General features: G+C 43.1%; 1 protein-coding gene across 4 annotated transcripts; it reads left to right on the top strand.

Moving 5' to 3' along the window:
• The first annotated feature begins 892 nt into the window (after nt 1-892).
• Nucleotides 893-22,364, top strand: marf1 (meiosis regulator and mRNA stability factor 1). 4 transcript variants are annotated; one of them, XM_028596634.1, is made up of 27 exons: nt 893-978; nt 1,547-1,753; nt 2,488-2,706; nt 3,599-3,761; nt 3,992-4,206; nt 4,584-4,701; nt 4,796-4,968; nt 5,313-5,828; nt 6,758-6,912; nt 7,256-7,417; nt 8,311-8,497; nt 9,162-9,340; nt 9,458-9,538; nt 9,681-9,920; nt 10,277-10,396; nt 10,505-10,683; nt 10,819-11,039; nt 11,125-11,267; nt 11,445-11,578; nt 11,734-11,936; nt 12,356-12,583; nt 13,815-14,054; nt 14,207-14,458; nt 14,700-14,766; nt 14,972-15,076; nt 15,309-15,464; nt 19,244-22,364. In XM_028596634.1, the coding sequence occupies exons 2-27, from the start codon at nt 1,604-1,606 to the stop codon at nt 19,447-19,449; spliced, it is 4,812 nt and encodes a 1,603-aa protein (XP_028452435.1). In that variant the 5' UTR covers nt 893-978; nt 1,547-1,603; the 3' UTR covers nt 19,450-22,364. The 4 variants fall into 4 exon arrangements, with proteins under 4 accessions (XP_028452435.1, XP_028452416.1, XP_028452409.1 ...); XM_028596615.1 differs by having other exon boundaries at nt 2,488-3,393; nt 14,700-14,760; XM_028596608.1 differs by having other exon boundaries at nt 2,488-3,393.
• The last annotated feature ends 65 nt before the right edge of the window (nt 22,365-22,429 follow it).

Genomic DNA, 22,429 nt, shown 5'->3' with positions numbered 1-22,429 from the left:
GATGCTACTTTTTACAACCATGAAGTTGTATTAATTTTATTTTTCAAAATAAATGCAAGAGTTATGCTTGAGCTCTCTACAGCAAGGATTAACAAAGCCAAACCATCAACTATCAGCCTATGGGAAAGGGCAGCAGCACAAATATCAGACCTAATGACCTCAACACCACAAGAACTAGAGGAGAGCGACTAGGCAAGGTGTGATTTCTGTTTGGTTGTTTCTTTTGTTTTCCTCGAGACCGCAGAGGGTGGGAGAGGGTTTTTGTACTTGTTCAATATGTGTTCATCTGTTCTATGCACCACTTGACATTACCTGGCACGCATTGTGGAATATGTTTTGTATGTCTGTATGATAAATGGTGCTAAAAAATAATAAAAAATTGATCCCCCCAAAAAAAAGAAATGATGACATGCAATAGATTTAATTAAATCTTGTTCAGTAAAGTGACTGAGAAGTACATACTTAAGAAAATGTAAGTGTCCATCTTCACTTAATAGTCATACATGAAATAATAGGAAAGGTCCAATAATCAGTTTTATCATATTCTAGGAATATATGTCTATAGATAGATATATTATTGATAAAATGCATGATCTTCTATTACTTCCACATTTTGTTGCCCAATATAAAATGCCAATTTAATGTACCAAATGTATGCACCCAAAAATAATTATTTCAAGATTTAAATTAAAATTGTAAAATAAACTAAATACATTTTGTTAAAAAAAGAAAAGAAAGAAATATATGTTTTTTATTATCTTACAACTAGGCCTTAATTAAACAAAAAAACTATCTCATTTTAGACGTGTACGTGGTATTATCACAATCACATGTCTCGATCAGCAGATATAACAACAACATTTGCGACAGCTGTGCGTGCTTTCTGGCAAAAGTAGGTTACAAAAAGGTGCGGGTGTTTGGAGGCATATCGGAGGAACAACAGTCCTTTGAGGACGATGTGAAAGACGATTTTCTCAGGTATCAAGTAAACTATTTAGGACATTTCTCGCCATTAAGTTAACCAAATAATATTAATTTACACTGTTAAGACAATGAACGGTAGCATGTGGGCGGGAACAGCTATCGTTATGTGTCTGTTAAACAAGCTAACAAATTGTTCCTGTTGTTAGCTTGAGTCTAACGCTAGCGCCAGTCAAACCTTTAACGGTAGCTAGCAGTCTAGCTAGCTAGTTAACTAGCTGATTCCGCCGTAAAAAACAACAACAACCAATACATCCAAAGAAACGGCGTTGACGTGAGCTAGCTAGCTTGTAACGTTTGCTAATTTAACATCGGTTGGTTTACAAGATTCGCTTTGGGGAAACGCAACGGTTGCGTTATTTAGCTTCAGATAAACAGTCCATAAGTGTGTAACAAAGTTAAACTTAAATACACAGACCTGACCCCTTTCTTGATTTTAAACTGGCGTTAACAAGATGTGTGGAGTCAAATGCACGAACAGACCTGTGCTATCATATAAATTGGTAAGGAGGACTTAACACAAAGGTTTTAGTGTGCACTTTAAACTTTCATTTTCTCTTAACAGGAAAGCATGAGAGAGAAGAGAGATTAAGTATGATGAAAGTCTTCTCCGGGTTATATAATGGAAGGACTGGAAAAGGAGAGAGCCATATGCAGCTCTAGACCCTTCCCATGGCTTAGTCACCCCAAAACAGAGGCCTCAACCCTGCTATGGAAACTTAAAGACTGCTTCCCCACCAATGAGACAACCTCCGCTCATCACACAGATAAAGTAGGTATTAATATGTGTACAGTTCAGGTATCGGTATGCAGGCATGTAGGGGAGAGTGAAGGAAGCTGAATCAATTTGCATTACTCTTAACAAAAAGGACAATTCAGCCCCATTATTAGAGCAGCACTCTGGGCCACAATCATAGGGAATTTATCTCACATTTAACATCTACATTACCTTAAAATTAATTGCAACTCTCTTGCAGCATTTGTAACTCAACCAGTGACAAAGCATTGAAAAATGCACTTATCATTATGCATCAGATAACACTCTATCTAAAAGTAACAGGAATGCAGTGAAAAGGTAAATTCTGAACCTCAGTGACTGTATTTTACATTGGAGCTACCAAATGATTTGTAAGCTGAACACGTCTTTTAAAAATGGTGCTTTCTGCACTCTTCACATGCATGAGAACATAGATAAATGGTGTGGTTGGCATATGAGGTTGCAAGTTTGACGTTAAATCTGACCGCTTTTGTGTTGGCAGAGATATTCCAATACCTTTTTTCTATTAGCCATGACAAGCCATGTGAAATTTGTTAAATACTGGTCAGTAACAGTGCAGTTATCTACTGCTTTGAGGGTGCTGTTAATACCATTGCTCACTCATTCAGGTTATTTAGATGAAATGTTTGCCTTTTGCATAAAGCGTTAGCAAGTGATCATAATAAATAATAATCCACAAAACATTGTTTCTTAATGGGAACTAATCTGCTGGTGCTTTTATGTTCCAGAACAATTACATGGACAGCAGAAAGGCCGTGTTGGAACTGAAAGATGTCCCTCCTCCTCCTCCTCCACTCCATACTTCCTCTTCCCAATCATCCCAGCCCTTCTCTCTGGCCACTCTCCCTATGCCTCCTCCCTGCTTGCCTCCTCCTCAGCTTACACATGACTCCCATCAACAACAACCACCACCACAGCAGCAGCAACAAGAGGGGACTAGCCCCAAAGTAAGCATTTACACACACTGTGACTATTGCAGCACAGATGGCTACGGGTTATTGGGTAATGGAGGTGTTGTTGGTAGCAGTAGCAGCATCGCTGGTGTTGTCTCACTCTATATGGCCCCAGGCTCTCTGGGAACACCCATCAGCAGTAGCAGTATTAGTAGGTTGGGCCCTTGCTCTGTAGCCTGCTCTGTAGCCTCATCTGTTCATCAGTATAAACATCACATGAGCTGTGGAAGTGGAGGTGACGTTCTTGGTCCTTTGCCCACTATTGGTAGCAAACCCCAGCTGCCCTCTTCTGTTGCTACATCTCAGCCTGTTTCATCACACCCCTACCTCTCCTGCTGCTCAGGGCTTCTCCACACCTACCCAGCTGTACCTCTTCCATACAGTCAACCCAGCTCGTTTCCCTCCTCAGCACCTCTGGCTTCCTCTCTCCCCTGTGTTTCCTCTTTACCCGCTCCCTTGCATGGCTCCTGCCTGGCCCCTTCTGGCTTCTACACCTGTGGTGTGGACTGCTGCCCATCAGCCAGAAGATCCCAGAGAAGCACACTTGGTGATCACCCAACCACCACCACTATCACCACTACAACCACCTCAGCACAATTCTGCTCTAATCCTTTGCACCTAAATGTAGAACGCACAGTTTGTGTGAAGGGAGCACACTACTGCCAGGATTGCCTGTTGAAGGTTGGTCGAGTTCACTTCAATCACTCTGGTCTTTTGTATATGTGTGCCATGGAGATCCCTCTAGGTAACTTCATTTTATATACACGGGTGACCTCAGACTGATTTTGTACTGTTTATAAAATTGCATTTAGTTTAGTATTGCTTGCTGTTGTCTGTTTTATTTGGGTTTTCCCTGACAGTTGTATTGATTTGTACCCATTTGCAGCCCATGAATGGTCTGGCGTCAGAGTCGGACAAGGTGTGGCCCAATGTTCCTATTACCCAGACTGCTCCTATCCCTATCCCCATTTGCAATGGCTGTGGCACCTCCTCTGATGGCATGATGCTCATGCCATCGGCCAGCCTTGGCAAGACCGGCCAGAAGTATGGTTAGTGGACTCTTACTATACAATACAGAATTCCTGCATATACACAGTTATTGGAATTTTATGTCCGATTGGTCTTGTGGGTCTTGATTGGACTGTTTTGAAATGGCAAGCTCTTTGGAATTTGAGTGAAGTGGATAGGAAATGTTCTTTCATCCAAATTGACTGTAACAATACAATTAAGATTAAGCCGTTAAGACGTTTAGAATGATTGTTTGCTAACTGTCTGCTAGGTTCGCCAGAGAATGGTGGTTCTGAGAACATCCCTCCGGTGGGTGTCTTCTGGGACATTGAAAACTGCAGCGTGCCCAGCGGGCGCTCTGCTGGAGCTGTGGTCCAGCGTATTCGCAGCCATTTCTTTCAGGGCCACCGTGAGGCAGAGTTCATTTGCGTCTGTGATATCAGCAAGGAGAGTAAAGCTGTCATCCAAGAGCTCAACAACTGCCAGGTACCAACACATTTCATGCATTTTCAAGGTTACGCTATTACAAATGAGTGACATTTACATACTAAATGAATGCCGTTGAGCTACAGTTTTATGATGGGGAGAGTTGGTCATGTGGAGAAAAAACGGGAGTAAATGTACCATGAATAGTAGACTAAGCTTTCATGAGGCATTCTCATAATATTTATATTTATTTTGCGCCAAATTGGATACTGCACAATGGAGCCTTCAGAAAAATACAATTAAATAGCCTCTTTCATGTTATTGTTAAAGGTATTTCCACTTCAGACATTAACCTCCATAAAATAACATGAACATGTCCAAGTAATTCCCCAAAAAAGACTATCTAAAGCTATCTATACATAATGTTGCTTCATCAGGTTACTGTTGCACATATCAACGCCACAGCCAAGAATGCTGCAGATGACAAGCTTCGCCAGAGCCTACGACGCTTTGCTGAGACCCACACTGCACCTGCGACTGTTGTATTAGTATCCTGTGAGTTCAGCTCAGATCCACTATAATCTACTACAGCCTTGACTCCACAAGGGTTTTTGTGATTTAACACGTGTTCTCTATTCATTTTTAATAGCGGATGTGAACTTTGCAAGTGAGCTGAGTGACCTGCGCCATCGCCATGGCTTCCAGGTAATCCTGGTCCATGGCAGCCATACATCTTCAGCCCTACTGCAGCACGCCCACCGCCATGTGGCCTTCCAGGAGATCACCGCTGATCTGCCACCACGTATGCTTGTCAAAGCACAGGTAGGTGTCACAAATGCTTCATTAGGTCTTAAAAAATACTTTGCTGATCTACTCTTTATTAAATGAGGTAAGTAGGTGCTGGCAAAAGTTACCGAGGAAATTGTGGATTTGCCAAGTGGGCAGAGAGTCCGTTGGAATGTAAATTAGATAATCTTCACAATTATTTACTTACGCAATTTTCTTTCAGGGGTCTTGATATATAAATTACAGTATTTTTCTAATCTATACCACTCACAGCCATTCTTCAAATTGTTTTTCAACTACAAGGAAGACCACTGCTTTAATTTTTTTTTAAGTGTAAATTATACAAACCAGACAGGCGCGCTGTCTCTTCCCTCCCTCAGCCCAGTTTCAACCTCCTCTATGTGCACAACCTCCCTGTCAACTGTGACAAGAGCCTGCGGAACGCTGTGAAGCTCAGGCTGCGCCGCCTGTCAGACAACTGTGGTGGCAAGGTGCTGGGCATGGCCCAGGGCACAGCAGTCCTCCGTTTTGGCAGCACTGAGGCAGCTGCGCGTGCCCGCAAGCGAATGGAGAATGAGGATGTGTTTGGCCACCAAATCAGACTTTCCTTCTCCCCACGGCCCCGAGACGATGCAAGTCCTGAGCTTGAGCTTCAGTCTCGGTCCCATCACTTGCCTCAGACTCTGCCCCACACGTATCAAAGCCAGGATTCAATGTTCGGCTCTCCCCCATCCATATCCTCTTCCTTTCTGCACCTGGAGAAGCCCAGGTCACCCAGGAGGCAACGGCGAGCAACCCGCCCGTGCCACGCCCCTGGCCCAGTGCCCGAAAGGCCCTACAGCCCCAGGAGAGGGTGCAGTGGGCCTCCCGGTGGTGCTCCAGCCAAGCCCCATCAGGTCAGCAGACTCGCCGGTGCCTGCTTCCCCTTAACCTCCGTTGCCCCTCTATCCTTGTCTGGGCTGCTATGTAAATCACCTCCCCAGTGTCCCTCTAATTGCTGCTTTGACTAACCGCTTTTAGCTGCTTGCTAAGCTTCATTTGCCTGCCTGTGCTAGCATGTATTAGTTGTTGTTGTTGTTGTTGTTGTTGTTAGTGCTTCATGTATCCCCTGTCCTGCATGTTCATTGGTCATTCATCATACTAATGCATGAATTAGCCTAAAGCTTGTGTGCTTTTTTTTCTGACTGTCCAGTATATCAGTGCTGATATACTGCTTCATGTGAGAAGCCAATGTTTGTGTTTTGTCCAAAGTCTGCGCCATGCCTCTTGTTAATTTGGTTGGCCCATGCAGTTTTCCACTCTGATAAAACTGACCTCTGGTGGCTAGAATGACTGGCTTGTCTTTTTTTTTTTTTTTGATTATAACCACCAGACTAGTGTGGAAGACTAGAGAAAAGTGACACATGAATGGATTACTGTATAGACTTAAACTAGGGATGGTAATTTTAAGTTTTGTCAGAGTTGGGACAGTAAAGAGAAATTTAGAGGTCCAAATGTCTAATAACACAAACAGCACTATGGGAGAACTGTAGTGACCTTCTTATCATAGGTCTGGTTCATGATGATCAAAAACGTTAATAGGTAAAGCACATTCTCATGGCTGTGTCATTAGCTGTGTACTATGGGTCCAATGTATTTGTCAATTACAAAATCATAAATTTGTTAGTTGTAAAGTTGTCTCCATAGCTGCCCTGAATAAATTCTAATATTCAGCTGGTGAATACTGCTGTGTTTTAGAGTCAAGCTAGTTCATTTCATGAACACATCAACAGTATCCACCCAGTCAACATCTACAGTATTGACCTCTGCTCTCTGTCTGATCCAGGAGCTGGGTAGTTTGGAGGGCAAGACCAGAATGGGCTTCCACCACCTGGAGAAAGGCCGTGCTGCTTCCTCTTCCCCTCACAGTAATGGGGAGACAGGAGCTCTGGAGCAGCTGTCCAAGCCTGGCCTTACTGGAGAATCTATGTACAGAAGGAGGTACACACAGGGAAAAGGGATATTAGACTGAGAACAATGACATTTAATAACCAGATGAAAGCTCCTTGATAACTTGCTCCATATACTTTTTTTTTTTTTTTTTTTTTTTTTTTTTTTTTTTTTTTTTTCAAAGGTGTTCAAGTGCTAACGTTAACTTAAAATATCTGCTAGTGGGAGCAGTATATCTCATTTTATTTTCTAGACAATCGAGCACCAAATCATTTTTTGTTGGCTAGAATTGTATCCTTTAACTAAAACAAGAAAATGAAAACGTTTACAAAGCCTTGCACTGCAAAGGATGTTTCCCTTACATGTGTCCCCTTTTTTCCATCTTTCCATGTAGACGAGATGGCTCCTACCCTCGCAGTGTGACTGAATCCCCTGTAGAACAAGGGGACAAAGGCTCAGGGGAGTTCCAGATTAGCATTCCCTCAGCTTTCAGCAAGTTGAACCTGCACAGGAGCTTCAGTCCCCTCATCCTGTCCCAGGGCTCCTGGTCATCCAGGTGATATATTGAGTTTTAAGTCAATATTTGAGAAGTTAACGTAGAGCGTTACGGAGCTGACATACTGCTCATGATGCATACAAATTCTCCAGAATGTCAGTGTTTCCCACACATAGACTATTGTGTGTGTGTGTATATATATATATATATATATATATATATATATTTCCTGCTCTCCTCCGTCTGTTACTTGTGTCTCACACACACACAGCTCCTCCCACTGTGCGATGTTGGGTTTTATTAAGTCCCCAAATGTCACCTTCCAGGCACCGCGGCAATGGTTATGTTTAAGGTTACGGTGAGGGTTGGTGCCTGTAAGGCGACGTTGGAGGCTTAAAACACCATCGATCCCACTGTGCACACAGCGTCTGTCTCCATAAAGGAGAGAAGACGGCTGGCGAAATTCACAAGTTCATGAAAGGTTGGTATCTATCTCGTGAACACCTTTACACAATCCCACATTCACAATCACCGACTCGACTCTTAGCAAACAAGCGATTGTACCTGCTTTAGAAAGTTAACTAGTAGCAAGTTTGCGGTAAAATGCAGTTGGGTTGTCGAGGTCAAAACGCTATATGTAGCAGCTGCGAATCAAATAAACGTATTATAAATGATGTTATGTCATTTTTTACTCTTATACTGAATGTTTGCTGCTTCAATCAAGATGAGTAGTGAAAAGTATTTTCCGCGGCTGAAAAAGGCACGTGTTGAGGATGAGGACCACCCTGAACCGGAGGTATCAGTCTGAAACAGAGCACCCCCCCACCCCGTGACATGGGGTGACACCCAACGCCACAAGTTGCTTCCTAATCTGTGGGAAACACTGGAATGTCATAACATTAAATGATATGTTAGTTACTATTTTAATGTTGTCTCCTCCCCCCTTCTAACAGGAGTGTGTCGCCCTGCCTGTCCAGCCGGTCCTCGCCCCTCCTGGCTGCCCCTTGTAGCATGTGTCCGGAAGGTCCTCCTGAGCCTTTCTCAGATGGGGCAGAGGTCCAGGTGGCCAACCTGGACTACAGAATGTCCCGCAAGGATCTGCAGCAGACACTGCATGATACCTTCTCCCGTTATGGGCGGGTAAGGCATACCCCAGTTACGTTATTGTGCTGAGAAATGTATTGATCAAATGCACCTGTATCCTCTTAAAGTCCTCATATTATACTTTTTCCCTTTTCCTTTATTGCGTTTTATATCTTTTTTTTGTGCATGTTATAGGTTTACAAAGTGACAAAGCCCAAAGTTCACCCCAACGGGACTTAGCATCTCCAACAGAAAACACTGTTCACAAACTGTTCTGTTGTAGTCCAGCCTTTACTTCCGTGACAAAAGCTCGTCCCTTTGTAACACACGTTATTGTTTGCCTAGCTGCTAGCATGGCACGCCCTCATACTGTGCTTCTGACTGGCTAGTAGTCCTTACCTAGCTACTGCGCATGTGCGACTCCCAACAAAGATGGAATAGAAGTGAGATGTCTCACTCTGTAGCTAAAACACAACAGCAACAACAAAGAGGAGCTGCAGCAATGTGCAGTACAACAAAAATATGGTGTTTTTTGTAAACCTATTCTAATATAACTTCTAAATACAATTATGAACGTGAAAATGAGCATAATATGAGCACTTTAACATCCAAGTCCAAAATAACGGTCTCTTAAGGTGGAATGTTTGCTTGCCGATTTCTGCTTGAAGCGAGATTCACTCGTCTCAAAACATCTTCTTGTGCTGTGACTTGTTTTGTCTAGGTGAAAGCTGTGGAGCTTAGTCCCCACACGGACTATCAGTTGAAGGCCACAATCCAGATGTTTTCCCTGCAGCAGGCCATAAGTGCTGTCAGTGGCCTGCACCGTTATAAGATCGGAGGCAAGCGCATTCAGGTGTCTCTGATCACTGGTGGTAGCAGCAAATCCCTTGTCATGCTCAGGTACAGTCAAGCGTAGTTGAGTTGGGGGTTCATGGAACTTTCCGATATAGTATACGGATATATATATTTTCTTCAACTGTTTTGGATTGTGGTGGTAAAGCTTTTTTCATTATACAGCACAGAGATCATCAGCATTCTTCAGGATGCGCCTGCAAATTGCCTTCCCCTCTTCAAGTTTACGGAGATCTATGAGAAGAAGTAAGTGGCTTGGTCTCAACTCATGGCTTTCAAACATGAACAACTTTACTTTTTTTTTTTTGTACTTGGGAGTATAGCAATTCCAAAATAATTGATGCATTTACAAGTAGTAAAACTATATGCTCCTTTTTTCTCTCTCCAGATATTCGCGTAAGCTCGTGGTTGGGGATCTGTACAGGCTACCAGAGGTGGTGGCAGTGCGGGAACAGGGAGGCTCAAGACTTGTGTGCCTACTGTCCAGCAGCCAAATACGTCAGAGTCCACTGGGATCTTCCCAGTCCCAGGAGGGCTCCTCCTCTGCTAGCGGCAGCCCCGTAGTGTTTGAGGAGCTGGAGTACCATGAACCGGTCTGCAGAGAGCACTACACACAGCAGGACTTCAGGTTAATTTTTGCATGAAATGCCCGTAGTGTATATAAAATTTTGATTTAAATGCTTATATCATGAAAATATGTAATAATACGCACTGATTTGACCTTCTAATGAAACTTGTTTTGTTGTGATCATTTTTTTTTTTTTTTTTTTTTTAACAATTTGATTTATGTATTAAAACCTGGTATCAAGCCAGTTTAATAGTAGGCCTGTATTGTTGGCCACCTCTGGAGCACCTTGACCTGTCTTCATCAACCTTAATTCTCACAAGCACCGATTTCTGAATTGTACAACTTCAGCTGACTGTCCCCACTGTTTCAATCACTGATTGTGTGTCCTATCTATCTCTTATGTCTTCTTTTTTCAGTGAGGCTGACTTTGACCCTGACTCCTATACAATACCTTTTGTTGTGATGTCTCTGAGCACCTTAGCATCTGAGGTCCACAGTCTGTTGCAGTCACATGAAGGGACTCTTCCATTACTCAGGTGAAAACCAGCTCTTTAGTTCATGTATTCACTTTTATTTATTTTTTATCAAACGGAGCGTATTTTCATACATTATGAAGTCAATAATGTAGAATGTTTTCCATTTAGTTTTCCAGACTGCTATGCAGCGAAATTCAGCCCCCTGCAGCTGGGCAACGAGACACTGGAGGGTGGCATTCCTCTGGAGCATCTCATTACATGTGTTCCCAGTATCACAATAGTCACAGCTCAGAACGGCTTCAAAATCATCAAGTGGATCCACAACAAACCACCAGCACCAAACTCTGGTAGGAACATTCAAAATCTCAACCTTTTTGATGGTGGTTGTTGAGCTTCCTACAATGCTGTACCTACATAGTGCTGTCATTACCAGCCAGATATACCTATTAAAGATATAAAAAAAAATTTACATTTACATGCAGAAACGTGGATTCAGCGCTGCAAGAGTCCAGTTGGCAACCCACAGCTCATCCAATTCAGCCGAGAGGTTATTGACCTGTTGAAGAGTCAGCCTTCTTGCATCATGCCAATGAACAAATTCATACCATCCTACCACCATCACTTTGCCAAGCAGTGCCGTGTCTCTGACTATGGCTACTCCAAGCTGCTGGAGCTTCTGGAGGCTGTGCCACATGTCCTGCAGGTATTGAGGTCAATGAGGATCTTGTACTTTTTGTTTGTTTGTATTCTACATATCATGTTTTTATTCTAACTTTCTTTACCTGCAGATCTTGGGTATGGGTACCAAGCGTTTACTGACCCTGACTCATCGTGCTCAAGTGAAGCGCTTTACCCAAGACCTGCTCAAACTGCTTAAATTTCAAGCCAGCAAACAAGTTGCGATCAAGGACTTCATGCAGGCATACCATTGGTCAGTCAACATTGCTTGGAGCTGTAGATGGTGTCTTTACATTGCCAGATAAATGCTAAGAATTTGCCTGTGGGTTTGTCTGTGAAGTCCCCCTATTCCCCTACCAGTCGGAGAAAAGAGTTAAATATAAGTATGGATATCATCCGTGTCGTGAGTGTTTGTAATGTATTCTTACAGGTGCTTATCCAGAGACTGGAGGGTAATCGATTATGGCATATGTGACTTGATGGACCTGCTGATAGAGATCCCCGACACCACCATCACTATTACACATCAGGACACGGACACCGTCATCTCAGTTCCAAAGAGAGGTCCTTTTTTAAACTTGTTAATAAAAAAAAAAAAAGATGAATTTGGAAGTTGTGTGTAGTGATGTTTCCAAATCTCTATGAAGAAACTGATAATTAGAATGTCATACAATGTCATTGATGCAATTTCCCTGAATTCCCTCTTTATTTGCCCACAGAGCGTACCATGGAGGAAATGGAGCGCACTAGGCAGTTTGGGAAGGAGGTGGTGGACCTTCTTCGTCACCAGCCTCACTGCCGAATGGCCTTCAGCAAGTTCATACCCACCTACCACCATCACTTCGGTCGTCAGTGCAAACTCAGCTACTACGGCTTCACCAAGCTCATGGAGCTCTTCGAGGCAATCCCCAACATACTGATGGTGAGTTAGGAAGACTTGTGTTCCTTGGTGCTCCAACCCTCAACTATGAGGAATCAAAAGTGTGTTTTCTGGTGTGCAATGATGGTCCTTCTGTGTTGTGCAGCCAAGAGAAATCCTAGCAATGATCAGGATATTATCTTAAGACAGTGACCGTTACGGTGTATCTCAGTTATACATTTCCATTTGCTTCTTTGAACTGCTAATTCAAAATTACCTGCTACTACCTGATCACCATTAGGCAGCGCCCCTGGTATTTGCTCCTCTTACTGTCATTTACACAGAATAGCTTCTGGGTCAGATCTGGCTCTTCTAGGCTGTACCCATATGAGTCCTATATTGAGTCCACCTTTTGATCAAGCATACACACCTCTTCCTTTGTCTCTACTTGAACACTTGTTTACCCGCTGTACCTTTGTCAGGTGTTGGAGTGTGGTGAAGAGAAAGTGCTGACTCTGACAGAAGTGGAGCGTATCAAGGCGCTGGCCGCTCAGCTGGTCAAGCTGCTTCGGGCTCAGAAAAACTCCAGCCTTCCTGTGTGCCAGCTGCTCACGGAGTACAGCAAGACCTTTGGTTATGGTCTACGCCTGCAGGGCTATGATGCCAGCTCCCTGCCGGCTCTGCTTGCCAAACTCTGCCATGTTGTCAAGGTAAAGACAGCTAAGTGTTAGTTGTTGTGTTTCAATGCTAAATCGATCAAAGCAGAATCAGCAATTTTCCTAGTATCCACCCCTGCCTACTTGATGGCAGAAGGGTACTTTACAACAACCGCACCAGGATCTGGTGGCTTTTTGCGGGTAAGGAAACTCAAGTTGTTGTTGTAAAGTACCTTTCTGCCATCTAGTGGCTCATCTTTTTAGTTTTTGTGTTTAACAGTTTGTTCTCAGCTTTTTATTTTTTTTTTTTTTTTTTTTTTTTATATTTTAAATGCATTATTTAAATTTGACCCATTTGGCCTTGGTGTGGACCATTACAAATAAAAAAAACAAAACAAGGTATTATATAACCATGTAGCTTATCTTTTTAAAGAATCATTTCAAAATGTAAATGTCAGTTGTCGGGGCTTAAAACCAGTTCTCTGTTCTTTACAAATCGAGACCTGAAAGTCTTAACTGGCATAGCCGTCAGTGCTAAAAAAAGTTTTTTAGAAGTCTAATCATAAATTTGGAGAACCGTGTCACCCCTACTTCATATAGAGTTGATATCCTTTTTGTTGTCACAAGAGCCTTTGTGTCGTTATAAATTCTCTTCTCTGCTTTTGGATCTGATTCTCCTCTGGCATCCAGTAAAACAAATATTCCTTGTTTTGCACCACTCAACACTACAGCTCCTTTGCCAAGTCTAACTAGCTGATTAATGAGCCTGTCCATCTATTGCAGACAATGCCCATTGAGGAGAAGTACTCTTTTCCACAATTTGACATAGAATTGCCAGACTCGACAACAAATTCACATCTATTCTTTGGTTCCAGGAATAAAAGACAAAAAGAGAAAGGAAAGTCTTAGTATACCACAGTAGATTATAGTTGATGATCAACATACAATTTACCTGCAGCTCACACATATGATCACAAGGTAAACTGGTCAAACAATCTTTTTTTTCTTTTTTCCTAAAAAAAAAACTTGATGAATACCTCAGAACTCATTAAAACATAATTTTGTCCAACTACCCCACAACAAATGTATATTATTTAGGGTTTAAATCAACTCTAACATCCTGGAAACTGTTTTCTTTTGAGTGACATAGAGCAACTTACAGACACTTTACTTTGCTGTTGATGGTGACTAATCCTAGCACTGTCCTCACTTGGTAAGACAGTTTTCTTCAAAATCACTAGTTAAAATACCAGTAAACCAGCAGCCGCTTTCTTTCGATTTCAAGGTGGTGGATGGCTCGGGGGGTCGGGAGGTGCAGTTGATCAATAGGAAGTCTTTGCGTTCACTGACCTCCCAGCTACTTGCTCTGCTCATGTCCCAAGAGGACGAGCACGTAACCAGGGGTTTCAAAGTGGATGAGCTGAGCCAGCATTACCTGACTGTCCACGGAGCCCCTCTCAACCCATGTGAATATGGGTTCCTGTCCCTCAGCGAGTTACTCAAGAGCCTGCCCTACCTTGTGGAGGTTTGTCTTTTTATCTTCTTAAAACTCCATCAAGCTTTCTACATTTTCCTGTCCTACAGTCAGGGTCTTTTTACTCTCTACTCACGGACTACATTTTTATTACATAGTTTACACAGAGGCAGAACTGACTCGTGTGCCATCTTCTCTCACAGTTGTACAGTGAAGAAAGCGATGACAACAACAAAGCTGGCAACACTGCCAGTGGTGTTGATGAGGAGTGGGTGAGGCTGACCAGGCTCTACCAGTTTGCCCGTAACGTACGCGGCCTGCTCCACACCTACCATTACAACCAGATTTTCCTGACGGAGTTCCAGGGGGCTTATAACAAATTTACAGGCTGCAGCCTTGAACCACGCTCCTACGGATACACCAGCACTGATGAGCTGCTCAGCGCCATTCCACAGGTGGGAATTAACTTCATTAGGTACTTTTACTGTAGTAGAACGTCACTGTCCATGTCGACTGTCCATAGATACATTAGAAGTGTGAGATCTGCCAGTGTTACTTGAATCTTATACTTGATTCTTTTCAGAGCTCGTTATCAATTTTCTCATTTGTTTGTATAGGACCTGGACAGCCCATAGTTTTAACATAACACTGCATCATCTGCATATTTAGTTTTGTTTTGTGACCTGTCATCATCAGGTGGTCTGGATCAAAGGGCATGGTCACAAGAGGATTATCGTTTTGAAGAACGATATGAAAGGTGAAGGTGATGGCATAGCATGCTTCATCAGTTGCAATCATTGGTATATACACAGACTGTAAATAATGGCTGCCGGCTGAAGTGATTCTATGACAATGGTCTAATCTCTGGATGCTCCCTAGGAATACTTGGGAAGTGATGTCGTGAGATGCCACCTACAACGGTGTAAGGAAGCTGTATAACGTGGCGGGTGTGTTTGTGTTTTGTTTAGCAAGGGCAAGCCCTTCAATCCCCAACAGCCCCCAGCCAGAAGAGAACACGGCGAGCCCGAGGGACAGCCCGATTAGCAACGCAACATCTGGAACCCAGAGTCCAGGTAACATAGGTTACACAAGTATTTATATTGACTGCTCCAGAAATTCCTTTTTCTTTGTGGGTTTGTTAATAAAAAAAATAAATAAATAAAGTGAAGTAATTCAAATTATAAAAACTGTTGGAACTGGAAAATGGATGTTTGACTTAGAATGAACGCATGTTTCTAAAGATGGCTCTGCGCTGTCAGTCTTTCTCAGATAAAAGAGAAATGAAGATGTTCTTTTACCTGCTAGGTGGCGATTCAGCGGTAGAATCGGAGCTGCTGTGTCTGACGTCAGCAGTAGACCTACTGTGTGGTCCTGTACCATCCTGCCTACCGTCACCTCAGCTCCACCCTGTTCCCCTCCAGGAGACGGACCTGATTCACTTTGAGGAGAAAATTCCAACAGGTCCGTTTCAATGTTCCTAATTTGTTGTCTTTAGGGGGGGATCTTTTTGCAGAAATGTAAATTTATAACTATTAGTATAAAATAGGGTTGGGGGATATCCCCTAAATTGGCTGGTGACGATGTTTACAGTAAAACCTCACGATGGACGATGATGTCGGCGGCGGCAGCGGCGGCTGCAGCACCCACGGAAAATACTGAGCATCCACATGTGCCAGACTGCCAGTAGGCTACATTCGTTTAAAATGAAACATTGCAGTTGGTGCTAAGTGGAGCGTGTGAGCGCTGATCGCGGTTGCATGTCAGTTAAACTTCTCATCTCCGATCTGTATTTGTGAGAAGTGGCGCTGTCCTGAGTTGAAAGATAGCCTACTTTTATGGCTTTATTATCGAGTTAATAGGCATGTGTGTTCATGTCGGCCGCTGTCATTTCCTAAGGTTGCTGCTCTCTCGCGTGTGTGTTTTTCCGGTCAGCAAGCTTATTACGTTATGCCTGCAATCTCTCGTAGAGCATTATAACTTTGAAAAACCACAGGTTCCAGTTAATCTTATAATGCATGTGTGTTGTGTTATTTAAACAAACGATCAGGGAACTAAATGCCTCTTGTACGAGAGTCTCCTGGTAGAGCTCCAGCCAGCTCACCACAGGGTCTGTGAAGGCGGACAGGCCGACCGGCATGCCGGCGACCCCGGCTGTCACGTCAGACTGTGGAGCTTCTGAAATCCGACACAGTCAGACCAAACTTCAATCAATTTTCGTAAAACAGCCCATATTTGAACTCTACATAGTAGATAATAATAGATTTCTCACATAAAGTCTCAGAAGTGAATTTAGTGATGAAATGGCAGATGAACAATGTATAAAGTTTGCAGTTGTTGGCCACAACAGCAATCCATGGTTGTTGTGATTGTGTCTGAAAGGGTGGGGGGCGTGGCATCACGATGGTGGCTGTCCATCGTGATGGCTGACGGCATCACGATGGACGAGATCGTCCATCGGCACCACCCTAGTGTAAAATCCCCTAAAACTATCAGTGTTTTTCATTAGCTTACAATGAGCCCTTCAGATCTACATGGGGAGTGGTTCATCTTCCACGCAGGCTGCCGTTTTGCGCTGCTGTGTTTCTACAGTAGCCCAGAACGGACAAACCAGACACTGGCTCTAGAGGGGGTCTTTTGCAGTGTTATATTGGCTGAAGGCCACCGTCAGAGTCCTGTACCGTAAAAGTTGTGTAATGTAATACAAATTATATTTATATAAATTCACAGGCACGGATAAAATGAACTTGATGCAGGCAGTGGGTGAGAACAACAATCGGAGAACAGTTGGAGACATCAGAGAAATCAGAAATGAAAATGATGCGTGCATTACGGAGATGATGATGTGCATTATTATTCACAAAACAAAATGGCACAGGGCTTGATTGGCATCTGTGCCGGAGCTGGAGCAGCTTCTGTACCACGCAGACGGACACAAATATGCAGAGGACGATCAACAAAGCACAATGTCAGCACTGAGGATGCAGTGGTCTGAAAGCAACAGGGCCGTTACGTACTTACTGGTTATGTGTACAAGTGATAACTGGAAAAAACGGTTATCTTGTGTAGGGGTGGGAATCACCAGAGCTCTCACGATACGATATCACGATACTTATGTCACCATACGATATTATTGCGATTTTAAAGATATTGCAATATTCTGCGATATATTGCAATTTATTACCTTTTTTTCAGCTTCAAATTTTTCCCAATTTCAAATTATGTCTCCAAAAGAAAACTTTGTCAACATCTGTTTTATCTAAAAAGATACATTTCTCTGTTTGTTCATCTCACTTCAGTTTTATTGCTACAAAATAGGATTGTCAAGCAGACAGACTGACCATCACTTATATAATAAAAGATCAATACTTGACGTGTGTGTATCGATACAGTATTGCAACGGCAAATATTGCGATACTATGCTGTATCGATTTTTTTCCCCCCACCCCTAATCTTGTGTCCCTTTGCATGACCTCAACATGACATGGGTATCTAGTCCCAGGACTTAAATTAATGGGCCGGGTATGGTTTTAGGTAGAGGTCGACCGATTCATCGGTTTTGCCGATTAATCGGCACCGATAGTTGATTGGTGGAACTATCGTTATCGGCAAAAATCCATGCCGATAGTTTTTCCTGGTTGCGTCCATTGCTGGAGCGGCTGAGAAGCGCACGCTGTCATTCCTTACACAGTACACGAGAGCTGAGAAGGCTCTGCTGGCATCAGGCATTACAATAGCGGCCTCTAGAGGTGAAATAAAAACTATGACTGATGCCTCGTGTTTATTTTCGACACGGAGAGCACATGCTGTGCGTAGAAGGCTGACATCAGATGCGCGTTTAAAGCATCGACTGCAAAAAGGTTGGTTCTATCATTATAAAGTTATTCATTTGTTGAATAGATGCTGCATTAGTAGAGAAAGAACAGCACAACAGTTTGTTTGTTTGTTTGTTTGTTTGTTTTGGCTGAGATGACGCTAAACATTAGCAGTAGGCTAACTAACCTCAAGCGGTTAAAACACTGACAAAAATGAACGCAAGTCCGACCCAAATCGTCCACAATCAGTCTAGTGGTTGCCGCTGGAGAATTGAGATGTGTAGAATCGACAGCGCATTCATTTTAATGCATCAGCAACTCCCCGAAAACATGGTACTAGCGTCATATGGTGGAGCGAGATAGAGAAAGACTGGAGAGAGCGAGCGTTATATGGTGGAGAGACATAGAGAGCGACTGGAGAGAGAGCGTTATATGGTGGAGGGACATAGAGAGCAACTGGAGAGAGCGAGCGTTATATGGTGGAGAGACATAGGGCTAGATTTACTAACACTAGCGCAGTTTGCGCTGCGTCTGTTTATGCGAGTTCGGTAATAGCGCACGCTATGCTTCCACATTTTGCGTAGTATTTATCAACCCTGACACCCATCAGCCAATCAGCGTCTTTCTCCGCCCACTATACCGTAAAGTGCGCTGTAGCGAAGCGGTACTTGTGCTATGATATGGCTGAGTGCAGACTGCGATATTCCCACTGCTGATGCTATGACTGTTTGAAATGATCCTGCTGCCAATATTTGTAATGTAGCGAGGAGTTTAACAACTGCTGGAATGGAATGTGAACGCTGAGTGGGTGATTCAATGTCATCTTTGATTTCTTCCAGTAACTCTAATATTGCATGTCTGCTTGATCTGTAACGCTAAATGATGTTGTGTTCACTGACAAAGTGTGATTCTTGTGTTAAAAATATTTTCAGCCTCGCCTATGTCTTCGTCTTGCTCAAATTACTGTTGCCATTTCACCAGCGGCATAAAGGTCTACGAGGAAACTCGATTGCGGCTGGTTTGGACCTGCTTTTAAAAGGCGGAGAATTTCCCCCGCAGAATAGAGACGCGCTCTTACTGACAGTCTTTGTAAATACCAGGGAATATATAATTAGGCGCACTTTGCGCTTATCCTCCCACCTTTTTGGGTGGAACTCCCACTTTCCCCACGACCCTCCCACGAACGCATATTGAAAGCGCAACTTGTCTCTTCTCACTCATGTGGCAGACAATCTGCGGTTTTACCCAAGTGCGCCCTGTTTGTAAATAGCCCGCATCGGTTACGTCCGTCTTTGCGACCAAATAGCGCCTGGAAACAAAAATACATTTTAATGAGTACATCACACTTACATTTGCACCTTTCCTGTCTTTCATTAGGTGTAAGCTCAGTCTGTACGTGTGTGTGTGTGTGTGTGTGTGTGATTTCAGTGAGTGATGAACCTGATGCTGCAGCGGTCGCTGACAGCACACCTGACCCACCTGGGCCGCCTGGCAGCACAGACGACTCTGCAGTCCCCAAACCTCCGCCCCCCTCTGACATGAAGACCCCCTTGTCCATGGACAGTCCCAGCAGAAGAGCCACACGCAGCAGAATTAAGCTAGCTGCCAACTTCTCATTCACAGCAGGTCTCTGATCCGTTTCTCACACACACACACACACACACACACACACACACACACACACACACACACGCACAGCAATACTAGTTCACACATAGTGTAACTCTAAATACAAGAGTTGAGCGGCTACACTGAACACACTACACAGAAGTCACACACACACACACACACACCCCGAGGAGCATTGGCGTTGTCCCGTCTACATCCTTAACAGGCTGTCTGTTGCTTTTCTTCTTGATCGGTCATCGGCCATCTTTGTTTGCTTATTTCACAATCGGTGTGTTCTTTCCGATGACGTTCACCAAGCTGTGATTTTTCTTCTTGCAGATTTTCTGCAATTCTTTGAATTGAATTGCCAAATTCATCTACTGTAACGTGTGTTTGATTTCATCTCCATAGAAGTTAAATTATATTTCTGCATCTTCAGTTCAGAGCCACGTTGTGTCAAAGAACACTCGCTGGCTTACAATGAATGCGGAGTCTAAAGATGAGTTAGTTGTCACTGTATACATGTATCGGGTAATGGGAGAAATGCTGGGGATGAGTAACTAAGTTTTGTGTTAAATCCAAGAAATGTAGTTACCCACATTCTCAGATTATACAACTGCCAAATAACAGAAGTATACGTCCTTGCTGTATCCCTGAAAACAGAGCATTTAATTTATTACATTCAATAATTTTTACGCTCCTTTTCAAATTTTGGGAGAATTTGCTTTGTAGGTAACCATAGACCTGTCAACCAAACTGGCCGCTAAGCACCACACGGTTTCGTTCTTTCAGTCTTCTCATGGGTAAAGTACTAAGGAATTCTAAAGAGGTAGCTTCTCTTTTAGGTATATTCTTCTCTTTTGTCTCTGTTTAGTAACCCTCAGGACAGTATTTTAAGTTCCTTTTTATATTATGCGGAGTATGTGGTAGTCCGTGTAAGGGTTTGGGCTTAATGTGTGGTGTATTTGATGGCAATTTAATGGTGGGACTTAACATTAGTGTTAACTTTTCATATCGTGGCTTAGTTAACTGAAGCCAACGGTCTTTGAACAGTTAAAGCATCGATGGCAAACTTTTGATTGCTATTGCGACAAGCACTGCTCTCAGGAATTTTTTTATTCTTGTTGTACTTTGACTTAATTTATTGCAAAGATTTCGGCTCGTCTCTCTCCAGGGCCACTAATGAAGGCCTGGAAGGGGGTGGCTCTTTAACACTCTTGCCAGATGTGCGCTCCGGCAGCAGGAACTAAGATGTATACCGCACTTTAATTGTTCGGCTTTCACCAGCAGCCGGTGTGTCGTGTTCTTTTTAGCTGTGTTTTGTCTGTGTGGTTTACACCGGAGTAGGTGGCGTGAAATATGCATGGTGTGCATACATGAGTTTATGCATGGTGTAAGCCCAGGAGGAGCAGACAGGAACAGACATTCTTTAAGATCGGTCTTTTATTTCCACCATGTTTTAGGGGTCTTAGAGTTGGCGTCACCCTTGCAGTTGCCACATTAAATGCTCAGGGTTTTTAGAGTTAACCTTGTTGCTCGTAAAGCACCGTGTCTGTAGTGATGTCCACTGCCTGAGTTTGAAGAGTTGGAGGGGAGCAGTAAGCGCTCCTGAGTTTTTGATTTTTAATGACAAGGTGATTGGTTGTGAGTTTTTAGGGGAAAGATGTGTCAGGGTGGGGGCGGGGGGCGGTAGGCTGTTTGTGGAGCACCAAGGGGGCTCTGGGCAGCCTCCTGCACAGACTGACGTACACACAGAGGACCCTCTGCGGCTCTCTGGAATCTGCAATGGCTTTTACAATGGCTTGTATTTGCCACGGTGCCAAAATGAATCGCCATCGTATCTCCCCATCCCTCCCATCTCACATAGAGGAGTTTTTACTTACTGATGTGTGTTGGTTTCTCCGTTTTCCTCTCTCAAGTGTTTACAAGATTGCTGGCTGCTGAATTTGCCATCAAATAATGTCGGCTGCCGGGACGTTTAGCACGACCGAGGCGCTGCTGAAGTCGAAGGGTTGTTGTGGTTTTTGTTCAGGGAAAAGGTTCAAAGAATGGGTAAAAGCCCATTTAATCAGTTTCTGTCCCGTTTCAGTGTTAACCTCTTTAGCCAGTGTTGATACTTTTTTTTTTTTTTTTTTTTTTTTTTTTTTTTGTCAGACTTGGTTTTGGCTTGGTACGAAAAGCCTTTTTAAAGCTGAGAGATTCCACCTGCCAACTCTCCAAAATCTGTCTGAATGCCAATCCGAATGTTTTTAATTAGGGCGGTTAGGGTTCAGGTCTCTCCTGCAATGTTTTACTGTCTGGACACCTCTTTGATTAAGGAATGAGCACCTCGAAATAGTTAATTATTTAGAATTGGTAATGTTTAAAAAATGGGCTAAAAAAAAAAAATGCTCAGATGAAATATCTAGATTTAACTTTGGCAGTAAGGATGGATAACTTTTTGTGACTTTGAGCAAAACCTAGCTCTCCCTCAGAGTACTGCAGTGGCAACTAACTCGTGAATATATTTTACTCTATATTTCTCTCTTTCTCTGTTTTGGTTACATCAGTGAGAAGCTATTGTACCGGTCAAAATATGCACTTTTGCATAGTTTTGGTTCATGAAATAATGTGAAATTCGGTAGTGAGCTGGGAGGGGTTGAAATGTGTTTTTGTGTCTCTACCTCTTTCTGTTTAACTGTATGAGACCTCATCTTGCTTATTCAGTTATGTTGCACAACTGTTCTACGGTTAAAGAAAAGGTTTAATTAACTCAATAGTGTCCTTTTTAAATTAAACTGTGATTTACTTTTTGTTTACAACTTTGTCACTTATGTGTTCACCCCCCCCCTCTCTGTCACACCGTTTTACTGCATCACCGCACCAGAAGTTGCTGTAACAGTTTAACGTTGTTGAAGGGACCAAAAAAAGGATTTCTGTTATTAAATTTCACAAGCATCAATTCTGCCTCCGTCTCAATGTTTTTGCGGTGTTTTGGAAGATTCAAATAACTCCATATCACCCAGC

Source organism: Perca flavescens, chromosome 2 (assembly GCF_004354835.1).
Source record: "Perca flavescens isolate YP-PL-M2 chromosome 2, PFLA_1.0, whole genome shotgun sequence".
Lineage (NCBI taxonomy): Eukaryota > Metazoa > Chordata > Actinopteri > Perciformes > Percidae > Perca > Perca flavescens.
The sequence above is the reverse complement of the archived record's forward strand: the minus strand, read 5'-3'. Positions and strand labels throughout refer to the sequence as shown.

Coding starts and splice junctions, on each gene's coding strand:
- marf1 (XM_028596608.1), top strand. CDS start 1,604: ATGGAAGGACTGGAAAAGGAGAGAGCCATATGCAGCTCTAGACCCTTC. Junction 11,040..11,124: donor CTGTGCCACATGTCCTGCAG/GTATTGAGGTCA, acceptor CTTTACCTGCAG/ATCTTGGGTATGGGTACCAA. Junction 11,268..11,444: donor TTCATGCAGGCATACCATTG/GTCAGTCAACAT, acceptor GTATTCTTACAG/GTGCTTATCCAGAGACTGGA.